Source organism: Tachypleus tridentatus, chromosome 4 (assembly GCF_004210375.1).
Source record: "Tachypleus tridentatus isolate NWPU-2018 chromosome 4, ASM421037v1, whole genome shotgun sequence".
In the NCBI taxonomy this organism is placed as follows: Eukaryota; Metazoa; Arthropoda; class Merostomata; order Xiphosura; family Limulidae; genus Tachypleus; species Tachypleus tridentatus.
The window spans coordinates 71,472,880-71,488,995 of NC_134828.1; the positions used below are offsets into that span (position 1 = coordinate 71,472,880).

At 30.4% G+C, this 16,116-nt stretch overlaps 1 protein-coding gene across 4 annotated transcripts in view; it reads right to left on the minus strand.

Moving 5' to 3' along the window:
• Positions 1-16,116, minus strand: part of LOC143249405 (poly(A) RNA polymerase GLD2-like) — a 58,607-nt gene that overhangs the window by 17,143 nt on the left and 25,348 nt on the right. For 3 of the 4 annotated variants that reach the window (XR_013027768.1, XM_076499200.1, XM_076499199.1), the window contains 5 exons: positions 15,854-15,951; positions 13,133-13,196; positions 11,555-11,621; positions 10,783-10,859; positions 4,130-4,258 (listed from right to left, as the gene is read on the minus strand). Coding sequence is in view for 3 of the 4 variants with exons in the window: in XM_076499200.1 (XP_076355315.1) it covers positions 4,130-4,258; positions 10,783-10,859; positions 11,555-11,621; positions 13,133-13,196; positions 15,854-15,951 (435 nt within the window). In the remaining variant the exon portion in view is untranslated. The remainder of the gene's footprint in view (positions 1-4,129; positions 4,259-10,782; positions 10,860-11,554; positions 11,622-13,132; positions 13,197-15,853; positions 15,952-16,116) is intronic. The other variant, XM_076499201.1, reaches the window with a different exon arrangement.

A 16,116-nucleotide genomic window follows, 5' to 3' on the forward strand; every position in this document is an offset into this window, starting at 1 on the left:
AAAGGTGACTGTATCAGCAGGTTTTGGAAATGTTTCCTGTAAGGAGAGACAAACAGGATGGTAAGAAGCAATCAGTGTTTTGATGTCATCCAGATTAAAATGTAAACCTCAACAGTTCCATTGTATCAGGGTGGCCATTTTTATTTATGTGTAGGCGAATTGGGTGGAGAACCCTTCTGTTTATGACCACATCTTTTTTCCTTACTTTCCTTATTTGAGAGAAGTCTATCAACCTCCATGGATCCTGCCCTGGGTCAATTGGGCAGGTCTTTGCTGTTGCAAGGGGTTACCAGAGACTGAGAACGTGAACGAATGATTGTTTTGCATCTTGGGGTAAGAAAGGAAGGTGAATCTGAGGAAATGCCTGTACCTGGAACCAAAGGATGTGGATCTTGGGGTTTGGTGGAATGCATATCAGGGACAGAGGTAGGTGTCGAAGTTGATTCATCAACTTTTTTAACCATGGAGGTCAACAGACTTTTCATTTGTTTGGAGAATGATTCTTTATGAAGCACAGAGAGATCTGTCTGCACTCCCACAGTAACTGTGGAATGAAGTGCAGAAGCATACGTCCAAGATGAGGTGGTGGACAGCAATTTTCAAGCCTCAGGATAGGTAATGTTATGAATTGTTTTCAAATGCTGCATCTCTTTTTCTCCCAACCATTTAGGGCAAGAACAAAAGCAGGACAGGTGAGAGCTACTGCAATTAATGCAATGAGGGTCCATTTTACACTCACAGGCATCATGGTGCTTGCCACCACAAAGAGCACACGTCAAGGAACCATGACATGATGTCTTCAAGTGACCAAACCATTGACACTGGAAACACTGGAGAGGATTTGGAATGTATGGCCGTACTCTGCAATTAAGATAACCAACCTGCTTTGATGGTGGCAGGCGGACATGGTGACGAAAATGTCAGAATGAGGACATTGATCGGCACAATAATTTCATCTTTGTGAGTGGAGATACGTCTCACTGCAGAAACTCTTTTGGTGGAGAAACCAACAAGAATCTCTGACTCTGGGATGTTCTTCAAATCCCTCTCAACAATAACTCCTCATGATGAATTCAAAGTAGCATGAGGTGCAACCTTTATAGTTATATCCCCAATTGCCTTTGAATGCAACAGGAGTTTACTGTGTTGAGATGTAGATGTTTCCACCAATATGTCACCAGATTGAAGCTTTTTTACTGACTTTGGAGAGCAAGCATGAAAAAGGGAGATATTTGTCCTAAAGGTTTGTCTAAAAGTGAGTGCAATAGAAGAAAATGAGGTACAACAGGTGGTACAAATGGTGAGGATTGCTGCTCAGAATCTTCAAGGTGTGGTCATTTATCTATAGATTGTTTTTTCACTATTTTATTAAGATTTTTAATTGGATATCCATAATAAAGAAAGGGAAATTTCAGTGCCTTCTGACCCCACCCACCATGAAGCCCTATGGGGGGATGCACTACAATGTCAAACAAGAACACTGCAGCAATGCCAGGATTTCATGAACACTATACCCAAAGACCAGCATCAGATATAATGTTCAGAAAACCTGTTGAGAACATCCAACACTGGTACTTGGTTGACCCTAGCCTGAGTGAACCAGCCGACTGACCCAAGGGGGCCATCCCAAGGCTGCCTGTGTACAGGAATTCAAGGCCAAAGTGGTGTGTTAGGGTTGGAACCCTCAATCACCAGGATCCTCTCCTCCTCTTCATGGGTTGTAATGCATGGCAAACATGTGAGTGGATGTTTAGATCCCAGAGGAGGTAAACTGAAAGAGCAGAATCTTCCCTGGGAGGTCCCCTCACCACGTACAGGAATCCACATCGAGGGGGACAAAAATAGAAAGTATTAGAAAAAAAAAAAAAAAGAGTGTAAAAAGTCTTCTCTTTGATTGTACCTTCCTCAGAAATATTGTGAAGTTGAAAAGAAGAAGAAACTGTCAGCAAAACATATAAACCTAGTTCCCTCCAAATTAAGGCTTATACTCTTTTGCAGATAGTAAAGTTGAACCCAATTTGTGGGAAGTCATACCAATAGTAATTTTGATTGTGACAGTCATTCCCACAGATGATAGACTGACTCATAAATTCATACTATGATCAATTATAATTTGGTAACAAGAAACAAAATAAAAAAAATATTGAAACAACTGAATGCAAGCACAGTGAAATAAAAGTATTGAAAAAATGTTAAGTGTCAAAAAAAGCACACCGTTAGTCACTACAAAAAAATAACACATCTAAACAATGTTATGCCAACTGAGATAGTCAGGATTGATAAGGAATAGCAGAAGGAGCTAGCTGTACCAGTACAGGTAGTTCAATACTATCAGTATAAAGTAGTTACATGATAGTTACATGCTTAACAATAATGTGAAAGTGTTGGAGTTATATAGACTGGTACATTAAGTACAAAAATATTTTTAGGAATATTTAAGGGCAGAAAGAAAACCAAGATGGCTTTGCATGAGAAAAGGTTAGACTGTATTAGAAAGTTCTCAATCTTCCATAGTATGAGAATTTGCTCTGTAGGTAATCCCTCTTCTCTAATTTATTATAATGCAGATATTATTCAGATAAAGCAAAATTTTATAGCCTTCAACCTTATATATTTATGGAATCTAAAACTAGAAAATTATATCAACTTGCAATGCTTACCTGTCACATCTCTTTCCCAAATTGCTAATCATTCTTTCTGACATTTAATACTATTTTATTTATAACCAATAAAAAGTGAAAATTTCAATCTATCAAATGATATATTATATTACTTGTTTTCTGTACAGAGCATTGTTTACTTCATCATTCACTGGTTTAAATTTTTTTTCTCATGATAATCAAATTCATAAGAATAGCTGAACTTTTAGTCTCTTATTGCACGGTTGGAAAGCCAGAAAAATTATGATAGTTAAAAGCCTGGTAACTTTTTAATGTGATATTATTCTATGTTATTAAATGCATTATTTAATTTGAAAAACATTATTTAGGGTATTAGTACCACTCGTATAAAAAATAGGGTTACATTTTATCAACATTGATAGTAAAGAAAAACAAAGACCCAATTTATTACTATCATATTTCTTGTTTTTCATTTTTGCTTTACTGATTATTATAAAAGTAACTAAAATATAAAACTTATTAGGTTATATTAAGGTAAAGACAAAATTACAACTAATAAAAATTTTTCATTGGGTATGCTCATGAGTAGCTTGTGCATTACATAATTCAATTGGGTGACAAACTACTTTTGCCAAGTGACTTGCAACATGTGTTACAAGAACTTTAGTCAGACACAAATGTAAAAGAAAATAATATGTAAGTAGAAACAGATGTATACTGTTGCTGGCTTTTAGCTATTTAAGATAAAGAACAATGGTTTTCTGTTACAACATGCACTCAAAAGGGGAATTTAAATTTATTTCCAAATTTTATATGATGTCACGAGATTTGTCAAATCAACCAAGCCTGTATTTGTTAGTTATGCTAGAGAAAATGACATGTATAGTTTTTATTAAAAAAAAATAATGATTGGTATTCACATAAATGAAATTTGAAAACTTTCAGATAAAGAACTATTTTTAATCTTAACATGAAAATCACTCTGTACTCAGGGAAGTCAATACTCTGACTCCATATATTTATGAACAAGATGTTACTTAATTACAAATTCTGCTTTCATTTTTTCTACTAAAGACTGTAATATTTCTGAAAGCTGGCCAAATGTTTTAAAGCTGCACCTAAAGTAATTTCAATGTTATGATACATATATCTTCATGGTTACATTGCTGTTACAGGGTTGAGTTAAATATATGAACTAGTTAAGATAGGTTTAACAAAAGCATTTCATATAATTTATGAAAATGCATACATATTTTCTTTGAAAAGTCCAAAGCACTTCAATTTAAATTCACACAGTAACTAAATTTTCCAACTTTTACCTAAAAGGAATCATATACTTAATACACAATATAAAATTTCAGAAGAAATTAGAACATGAATTTGTAAGATCATACAAGATTCAACACAAGTACAACCTTTCATTTGAAAATGTGAAAAAAAAGATTTTTGTAAAGAAGAAATGTCTTTTTTTTTTATCCTCAATATTACATCTAATAAATACAACTTACATTGTAAGTAATGGATCACCATTAAAACAAGTGAATAACTGGAAAGTGTCCTATTCTTAGCATCATTGATGCCATTATCTTTGGCCCACCTTTTGGTTATAAGAACCAGTGGTTTAACTCTCCAATCCACTGAAAGACAGTTATTAAAATAAAAGATACAGTTTTAGCTAATTTTAAAGATTACAATGTAAGCCTTTTATTAACTTGGAAGTAAATTTCAGAATTTTCAGAAACACTTATGATTCATTAGGATATTCATTCCAAAAATCTGCATCAGAAACCTATTTTTCTTCAAACAAAAAAACAGTACACAAATTCACATACATGGCTTATTTTGCTTCTTAACTACTTTTTCCACTGAATTCCAGTCTTCAGCATTAGTTACCAGTGCATACTTCATACTTGAAAAACACAAAAAGAAAACTCATTAGGATCTGATTATTTATCAAATTTTATTACATTAAACTTGTCAAAATGTGAGCTTAGAACTGTTTCTACCACATCAACTAAACGTTTTATCTTTCATAAAAGTTGAAAAGAAAAATTAAAAAAAAAAGATTTATGATGGAATTATATCACTAGCTGGTTGTAAAAAGTAAATAACTACAGTAGGCTGCCACTGTATACTTGTAAACAAGTAAACTCTTACTAAAATAAAATCATTTTCACTTATCTAGAAACCATCCAGTTCAGTTAGTATTGCTATATATCTTATACACCAAAGCTTTGATTAACATAATAAATTAGTACACTCACAATTGCATTTCTTATCAATAAAATGTTAAAACCATATTCTTGTTAGAAAACATGAAAACTAAACAGCTATTTGCTCTTGATTAGTGAGCTGTTGAAAAATATATCAATTGGAAGGCCATAAATCCAACTGAACTCTCTTCCAAAGAAGAAGCTTAAATAAAGCAAGAACAAATCAGGAATTAAAGGGGACAACTAATATCATTAACTATGCAATGATGCAAGCTTTAAAAGTTGGTCTTATCACTCATCATTTGCAGCTTCTGCAAATCTGCCTACCAACCCATGTGCAAAGATTTACAAATTTCTGTGGCAGACAATTCAAAATGTTGCACACAAAATGTCTGCATTATATGATGTCAACTGCAGTCACTTATGCTAAAACTATAAAATATCTCTTTGTTTTTGAATTTCATGCAAAGCTACATGTGGGCTGTCTGAGCTAGCAATCCCTAATTTGACGGTGAAAGACTAGATGGAAGGCTGTTATTCATCACCACCCACTGCCCACTCTTGGGCCACCCTTTATCAATGAATAGTGGGATTGGCTGTCACATTATAGTGCCCCCAAATTCAGTGAGATATGAATTTGAACCCATGACCCTCAGTTACAAGTCAAGTACCTTAACCACTTGGACATGCCGTACTTATCATCATATGATGTCAACCACAGGTGAAGGGTTAAATAACTAGAAATAATAAGATATGTCTTTTGTTGATAAGAGCAGTTTTCTTTAGGGTCTTTGAAAATCCATCCAACATTCTCTTTCTTTTTGTATTAAGTTGAGTCTTTCACTTTTTGTTCTTTTCTATTTGTTGCCATGTTTCTTTTATTGTGTTTTTTTTTTTTTTGCTATCTCAATAAGTCTTTAAACATCACTGGCTTCACCTAATTTCTTGTCTTTTAAAGCTTTTGATATGTTTCAATAGCTTCTCCCAAAAATTTCTCTGCTGATATTAGTTTAAATTCTGTTTATTCTCTTCTGTCATACATTAATTTATAACTCAGCTTTTCCTTCCTTCCAGCCTTCTGCTAGTTTCGAGATCTGTTTTCTCATCCTTTTTACTTTGCTTTATATAGCCTTCTCCAATTATTTTCTTCACCTTTAAGCCTTTAGCTGGACATGTTATGAGCATGTACTGCTTATAGTAGTCTTTGTTACAAGTACAATTTTCCTCTCAATCAACTTCTACTGCATCCTTTGATAGAATTATCCAAAAACTTTGTAAACATTTTCTTCTTTTCAGACATGCTGCTTTCAACTTCAGTATTGCCATGAGCAAAACAGGACACAACAGAATTTTCATAAGTTTGACCAGAATGTTGTATCTGACAGCTCCATTAGTCATTTGTTTTATGCAGCTTTCTGGTGTACCTTCTATTTAATATATTTTCCACTTATCTGTCAACTATGCAGTTCTATGATCCTGAATTATCTGGAACATTTATTAAAGCAATAATCATGATATTTTAGCACTAATCCTCCAGAATTAAAGTATTAAATCAGGAAACACTCATCTGAAGATCAAAGTCAATAAATAGTTAGTTTCTTTTGAATACTCTTGGTAACAATATATAAAAAAAAATTATGTTCACCACACCAAGTTCTAAAATATAGACTTCTCTTGCTTCAGTAATGAAGTAGATTCTCCAATGCCTATGTTGCCTAATTGACTTCCTATTTTTCAATATCAATAGGAATTTTTTCCTATGTCGTGTGAGATCACTGTGATTTTCAAATATTTGAGCATAAAAGACTAGACCACACCTGACATTTCTGAATATATAATATGGACTAAAGGACAGAAATATCTTCAGAAGTATATAAAACAGACTTCAAATTCAGATGAAAGTAAAGTGGGTCAATGTTAATGATGTCTTTGATGATGACTTTCTAAGGAACATCTGCACCCTTTGCATCTCCAACATCAGTACTCTCAAGTATTAAACTACTAATTACTACAGTTACTAGTTTCATTACACTGTACAACAAATGCTGGATCCTTTTACTCAAGGTCTTTCGAAAGCAAGTTAGTACTCAATAAAGAGTTCTTGGAAACACACAGCTCTCAATGCCATCATATAAAGAGAAGAAATAAATGCTTTCATCCTCCAAAGAACTTACAGCTCTCTAGCATATTTCCTGATGAACATTGTGTTTCACTAATGCTAATACTGCTATAGGCATCAAACAGGAATTTCAAAATGAAATGTTTCTGTGACCTGATATTAAAGTGCTTCAGAGCACATCATACTATAATGGAACTCTTGCTTATGTGATACTGAAAAAAATTTTTATTATGCAATGTGCAACTTCCAACTTCACAAAATTGTTATCTTGTGTGCATGTATATTTGCAATAAAGGTCATGATTTTCCCAATTCATCTACATTTCCCATTACAGAAAACTTTATTTTTCTCCACTTTCAAGGTGCAGCTATGACATTACAAATACGTCACACACTGACGTAATGCACTGGTCCCATCTATATAAACATAATAGTACTGTCTGTTGTATGTCCATGTAAGTACTTCACACAGTGTGGATGAATCTTTACCAAGACTGGTATAGAGGATGATGATTTTCAAATTTTCAATTTTTATAAGTTTTTGCTGTTGTTTGTTTTACCACTAGTTTGCTCCTGTTGATGGATTTTCACTAAATTTAACATGAAAGTTTCTTGGGTCCATGAGGAGATACATGCATACTTACAGTTTCACATTTTGTGTTTTGCTGTTTTTATGGGTGTTTCAGGTGTTTTTTTTTCAATTATGTATAAAGGAAATAACTTTTGATGTCCTAAGATAACCTATCATTAATCATGAATTTACATAACTTCCATCCAGGGTATGGGAATCATAGCTAGTAATTCAATACCTTGCTTAAATTCAGAGATGTCAACAACAAAATTTTTCAGTGCATGCAAAATTATTTTACTGAAGATACATCACCTTTGCCACAATTATAATTTTTATGAATCATTTTACTACAACCAACTAGCTTTAATCATTGTCATTGATGTGTCATTTTATGTAAACATTTCTACAGCCTAACTAATTAACCCTCTAACCACAGACCAGTCAAAGAGCACATGTGAATCTTTTTAAGAGTGAAATTGAAATTTTTATTAAACTACTTTATCATGGTATACAAATAAACTTTGCATTAAAACATAGTTAATAAACCAAATATTAACTTATGTTTGAACTTTTTAATGTTATAATATTTTAAAAAATTCTCAATCTTTCCTAGTATCACAACTGTAACATTTGATCTTTATGTCTTCCTTCTTTAATTTATCTACCACTCTTTGGAAAAGTATGGAATTTAACATAAATTACTCATTATAACAGCTATTACTCAAGCAAGCACAATTTTTATAGTCTTCATTCTCATCTTTTTACAGACCCACTTGCCACAACCATATGTCAAATCCCCTCTTTCAAAAATTGCCAATAAATGTCTCCAACATTTAATACATTACTTGGAACCAATGAAAAGTAATACAAGTGTTTCTGTTTAATAGAGAATTGTCTATTTCACAACCAGTTCAAACTTTATTCCCACAAGAAATACATTGATGAGCTAAGATGAATTTTTTGTCAGCTCTTATTGCATAGTTAATAGTCATAAGATATCGTCTGATTTTTATGCATTATTATTCTGTGTTCTTAGATGCATTACTTAATTATATGAAAATTTGTTTAACGTAAATGCACTATTAGTATAAAAAGATAGTTACGATTCATTAGTAGCAAAAATTAAAATAAAAAACAGGTAAGTACTAAATTTTGTTTTTCCTAAAAGTAACTAAAATGAAAAAATTAGAAACTTGTAAGGTTATATTAGATGAAATAAAAAAATAATAATAATAAATTTCCATGGGGTATACTCACAAGTAGGTTATGGCGTTACATAATTTGTTAGGTTAATCTAAGTTACATGTTCACCAAGTGATTTACAATTTATGTGGCAGGATTATTAAGTAGAAACAGTTCAAAAGGCAATAAAACAATAAAATTTAAACAATGTCCTGCAATTTTTCTATTAATACACAAATACAAGTGAATGAAACATTATATACTCTCAGTAGTTTTTGTTAGAAATGTAACAGGAATATCTGTAACTTATTACAACTTACTATAATAAAAAGGTGATATAGAACTCTCATGATTAGGAATGTTGATTTTTGAAGTATGCTGATAATGTAGCTGAAGATGAGAATTCACTGGAAACAGTGTTAAAACAAAATCTACATAATATGCAACAAGAAAACATTGATTAAGTAGATATTTAAATAGAAACATGCAAAACAAAGTTTGATTTACTTTACATACCTGTTTCTCAGTAAGACACAAAATTTAGGGAATCCAAAGAAATAAGAGCTTTTTAGGAATATTTGAAAGCCTACTTTAAGAAACAATTCAATAGCTCAAAAGCCAACATGAAACAGATGATCCTTTATTGTTTCTATCACCCTAACAGTATTTTGTAAAACCTTAAAAAATGAACTATATATAATTCTGAAAAGTTTCATATCAAGCATTTACTTTCCTTTTTATGTCAGAAATGTTAATAAAACTGTCAACAACAATGATTTATAAGTTCTGTATTACATAACAAAATTATTAATTTGTTAGATAATTTTTCTAATCACTGAAAATAAACTAATTCACAAAACATAATATAAAAACTGCATTGTACACACAGCCTTCTAAGTTTCTTTTTATTGAAAGCAAAGTAAAACAGTAATATCAAAATAAACTGTTGCTGTGAAAACAGAGAATGTACTGGAAATCAGAATGAAAATTAAAAGCAATGAGAAAAAAAGTTTCACAACATTTTTTTCTCAAGCCTTCAATCAAATAAACATGATTTCCTTTAGAAGAAAGTAACAATCACACTTAAGAGTGGAATTATGATACAGAACACACATAACAACTTAGCAGTTAACTAAAATGTTAAGTGAAGAGGAAATTATTCACCTGTTACTAAAACCTTTACCTAACAAACTTTGATAAGTCTTTTCCGTGATTCTACCCTACAATTTCTTTTTAAAAAAATGTGTGCAAAAGAATAAGATATGTTTTATGAAAAAAAAAGCCTAAACTCAGAAAAAACATTTCTTCAATCACAAAACTTTAAGCACTGGGTTATATCACATGAAAAATTAAACATGGACTGAGAAAATCAAACTTGTTGTTTCAACCTTTAAAATTTTCACCTGCTACAATAACATATAGCATTAAACAAATTTTCTTTCTGAGTTTAAGGCTCTTTTTTTCTTTTAATATTTTGCTATGAACTAATTTTAAATGTAATAAAAGTTTAAATAAAAAAGTCAATATAAAACTCATACATTCAGGAAAATAACATTTGAAAAGCAGTATCATTTAAATCACAGTTTCCGTCTTTTTCTTTTTTGATATGCAAATTTAAATTTGATTCCCCTTGTATCTTAAAGTTAATTTATGCAAATTAATAAAACTAGGTCTTTCCCTGAATTTTGTCTTTTTTTCTTCTAGTATGTTAACACTTAACAAACTTTATAGTTCAGTTTCTTATGTTATCAGAAAAAAGTTATTTTACTGAATGGATGTCCTTACTGGGTATCTCAACTTATTTCAGAAATGAAAGCTCTCTTCACTTAATAAGCAATCAATTTTTTTTTTTTTAAAGAACACAATTAAATTACTTTTTCTATCAGCCTTCAGACACCATACTCCCAAACTTATTTAATGATGGCTAGTGTTCTTAACACGTTGACCTTATAATAAAAAAATGTCAACACAATTACTTGTTTTTTCAGTCTTGTTTATACACCTTACAACAAATTAGATTCAGCCATAATATATCTTGATTTTTTAAGTTCTGAACATCTTGTTTGTAATAACTTACTTCTGGAATAGTAGTTCAAAAGCTGGGTATTACGAACTCCTACTGTATTGTTGATGTTCAGGTCAACTTCAATGCCACTGAAAATAGTAATTGTTTGGAAAACAAAAATACATTTAAACATCATATTAGAGGCTCCCAGTACTTATCTTTATTTAATTTTCAAGCTAACTTACAAAGTAACAGAAGGAAAGAATAAAAACATGAGAAACATCACTTTAAAATACAACCATTATATTTAACATACTAGCAAAGACCTGCAAAACATTTGCAATAGTACTTCTTTAAATATAGGATGTTTAGAAAGATGCCTAATCACAGACACTGAAATCTGTAAGTTCACTTGACTTAGGCCTAACAGCAGTTAAGCCTTTATTAACTAAGGATTATATCTGATAAAAATATAAATTAATATTATTATCTGTGTACATTTTTTGCTTTAGTTTAGTTAGGGCTAAACTTTACCATATTTAATACTATCAATAAATACTTATAATGTTGTTCTATGATGTAACATCAGACTTATTGAAATAAGTATTACTCTCCCTTAATTATATGAATAAGATACTTGTTTTTAAACTTTTTAATTAGTCTTAAATACATGCAGTTCACAGAATATTTGACTTACAAACAGATAGACATAATTAACTAATTAATCTATCAATATGTTTTACAAATGAACCAATAGTATCTGTGTAAATCAGATTAAAAAAAGTGATTTTATTCATGTTCTCACTCAGATCTTAAATTCAAATGATGATATAACTTAACATACCTTATTCTGTCAGTGAATTTCAATATAGGTACTTTTGCTCTTATGACTTCAGGTTTTTTAATAAAATCTATCAATGTAAAGAAAAAGTAATGCTTATCATGCACTGATTTTTATACTTTCCAAAATTCAAAATACATTTAACATACAAGCTTGTTTGATATTCTCCTTATAAATGTCAACATACATCAGTATGGCAGCGATCATGTAAATGTAAAAACATTCTGTTTATACACAAAAAAATTATACACCATGTTTAATGTGTAAGATTTGTTTATTACCCATGTCTCTGCTATATATAACGACAAAAGCTCTTACACTTAATGTGTGAAAATTATTGTTACAACAATAAGCACTTTGCTCATTTAAATGTAACTATATTGATCCTCCATTGTTATTAATACATAAATACACATCAGTACTATTGATCAGTGTGCAACACTTCTAGTCATTAACTATTAAAGCCAACTGTATTATTCTGCTTCATAAAATTCTTAAATTACATTTCATATAACTCAATCAAGTCACTACTCATGTAATAATAAGAAAATTCTGTATTTTTTTATTAAAATACATGCACAGAAGCCTGCAAGTGTCATAAAGACAAATCAATACTAAGCTGAAACAGTTAAAACATAAAAAAATTTTACACAAATATTCATTATTTTCAAATATAAACTTTCTAAGTCACAAATCTAACTTTGCAATTCCATCAAGCACAAAAAATTATTCTTAGAAATCAATAAGTTGTTTCTTTCAGTTGCATAAAAACAGATGATCTTGTGGTTACGAGAAATCCAAATTGATATGTGTGTCTATTAGAGAACATTACCAAAAAGATGAGTTTTAAATTAAGTTTATACATAATCAGTGATGACAAGAAAACCCACTTGTAGAGAATATACATAAAAATGGCTGGTTTGGGTTGAGAAATTTGTGGAGGAGTGAACAATGATTCGACCTTCTTCGGTCATCGTCAGGTTCCACATAAAACATTTCTCAACCCAAACCAGCCGTTTTTACATATACGAGTTTATACATAGAATAGCAGGTCAGACTTTATATTTCTGTAGGACTATATTTATTACACACATTTCATTTTTTTCTTATGGAGGCAAGTTTCTAAAAGTCCAGAGTAATTTCTAGAAAGTACCTAGAATAAACAAACAGACCAAGAACTTCCTGTCTTAACTTTACATAATATACAAAAGTATGAGCTGTACAGTTTTTATCCTTAATTATGACTTGTGAATTTAGAGAATATTCATATCATTGGAACAAACTTGTTATTCTCACCATTTTCAAACATCTAAAAATTTCTGCTAATCTTTATCTTACAAAGTAGTAACCTTCAAACTCCACATTTCACACTTTAGACTAACACAAATCTTTATGAAAATCACATTTTAAAAAAATTTCAAAAGCTTAGCAACAAGCAGAGAGGTCAACATTAAAATACTATGAAGTGCACTCAATTTTAGCATCATTACTTTTGAAATTAAAAGTTATGCAACAAACCATAACCTTAGAACATCAAATATTTGCAACTTCTAATAAAACAAATGCATGTTCAAAACTTACGGCATTCTCTAATTTTCCGTAAAATTTGCATCAGTATGCTCAAGGAATTAGACTCTTGCTCAACCTGTGAGGAAAATCAAAAGCAATATTTGTCTAAAGTAAGAAAATATAAATACATAACACAACAGAACCTTTTCAATAACAAGGCCAAAACCATATATCAAACAATTTAAGTTAAAAAAACGTTTATTATATAAAATGTAGTAATAGCATTGAATTTTTTGTATTATTTTAATCACTTTCAGTTTATGTAGCAAATTCAGTGCTTTGTGACTTCCATCAATGCTTCCATTCATTTACAAGCACGTCTGCATTACTTTTTTAAAAAAATATGATTAGTGGTAGCAAACAAGAATATCTTTTTCACAATTAAGCCTTAGTTAAATAATAAAAAATTATATGTTACATTAATCCAACTGTATATAACTGAAAAAAATGAATGTTTATCACACAAAAATTAATGTGTTTTTATTTACAGCTCATGTTTTCATTTTCTAATTCAATTTGTAAGCAACCTACACCACCATGGTTTTTCAAATTGTTGACAAAACAGAAATTTAAACATTTTCAGCCTTGAAACTAATCACTTCCAACTTGTACAATAATTGGTATTTGTGTTTACAGAAAAAAATGCCCTTACTATGACAAATCTTGTTTGGATTTCAGTTATTTTTTTCCTTTTTTGTATTACAATAACTAATTCAAATGGCACGACCTTTTAAAACTGATCCATACTGTTGTAATCCTGGACTAAATTAATGGAGGAATTTAATTTCAGACATCCTGGATGAGAAGCTCTATTTTTTTTATTTCTTTTTGCAAATCAAAGAGGTAGGGAGATCTTAATTTTCATTATAACTTTCAATATCTCCAGTTTGAATTAAAAACTGCATGTGTGTAATAGGTGTAATGAATTGTAAATGGAGTAATAACATCATAGGAGTGTTATGTGACATAAAAAAGTAACATTTAGCATTTGAATTATGAACTACGCTTTGATGTCAGTTCTATTCACATAAGTAATGGTAAAAATTATTCAATAAAATTAGCAGTAATGTATCTATAAATCTGAAAATTGCAGTTATTTGTTATGTTAGATTTTTTTTTATAAGCTGTATACAATTGTTAACTTGTTTGAAATCCAACTTCAAAAACATTTGCATTTAGTAATAAATGAACTTCACTACTCTGTTCATTTAGTTCACCTTAAATCTGTTTACCAAAAGACTTCATTTATGTACAGTTCCTATTCATTATTTTCATTTGGAAGAACTTTAAATTGTCTGCTCTTTATAGGTTCATTGAAATTATTGAATGCCTGGTTACTAAACGTTAAAAATTATGTAGATTTTACACTTGGATTTTCTTGTATGTAAACTAGTAGAATTATGTAATGAAGGGTAGATTTTGACTCTTAAAGGTTTAGAACATAAAACCGAATAAAAGTTTGAACCTTTGATGGTGATAATTTGCATAATTTATCAATGATATCACCATAACTACTATTTTGAACTTGAGAGATAACCCTTCTATTTTACCATATAAAGAAATAAAACATTCAGACGTAGTTTAAAAATATGCTGTTTATACACATGTATTTCATGCACCATGCAGCAAACTTGCATTAAAAAAGTATCCTATTGTATGGAACTGTAGCTGACTTAAGCAAAACAAATCTTTACTTAACAGTCACCATTCTAAAAAGGTTCAATAGTCATAGTCTTTTTATCATAAATTTCTTGAATGATCAAACTTATTTAATAAACATAACTGAAAAGAGCAAGAGAGAACACAGTAATACTACATGTTTGAATTAACAAATAAATACAGAACTTTATTTTAACAGCAAGTTACAAGAGAGAGAGAGAGTTATCATCAGTCACATTTGCTTTAACATAATTTATTAAGTAAACATATGCTTTAAATAAAAGTACCACGAACAGATAAAAATAATTGTAGGTAAACAGCAAAACAAAATACAGTAGCAGTAACACTTCAGCCTGAAATACATGGAACCTTCTTACATCTTATATGCTATGCCTTCAATACACTTTACTGAAACAATGAACCCACTAAACAACCAAACTTTCCATTCTTCACTATAATAAGAATGTCCTGACACTAAAACTCATAATAGTTGAATTTATATATACTCTATGGTGCTTGCTGTCTGAACACACTGTTAATTTTAGAAGTATGAAAGTTGGAATATAAAACAACAAAATAACTCAATCACTTCACCTTAATTTTTTGTTTTATGTTTGGAAAGAACTATACAGAATAAAGTGACTGCAACCATTTTTTGTTGTTGTTGTTTTTACAGCAGGCATAGTTGGTTAACAACATCAGCTTAGGTCTTCCTGGTATATAAATTAATGTTATTCAATATTGTGATAAATATAGGGACAAACAAACTAATAATGTCCAAGTCACTGACACTAAAAGATTTATAAATGATAAATTTATTATATTTAAAGTTGATAAACATGTAGAAAGTTTTCTGAATCATATTATCTTAACAACAGACATTGAGTTCATAGTTAAACATAAAAAGAACAACTCAACTTGCACTCTTACACACCATCATTCACAAAAAAATTAAGAGTAGTGTGGTTAATTTATTACAAATTATTGAAGTATTTGTGTTAATGTAAAAACATGTATATTATTTTTAAAAACTGTATTTCTACTTATTCCATTTCATAGTGAATTTTTTTCTACCTTCTCATGTGGAAGCACTAAACACACATCCATGTCACTTCTGTTACTGCCCAGTCCATTCACAGATGATCCAACAACAACTAATTCAAAATCTAGATCTTAAACAGAAAAAAAAAACAACGACTAAACATTAGCATATAGTCGTGAATGACTTAAATGAGCAGAATAAGGTTGAGAAATTCTGAAACACTAAATGAGCCATCTGCATAAATTAATAGTTCTTGCCCAGATCATTTAGACTTGGTAGCCAGTGACTTTTTTTG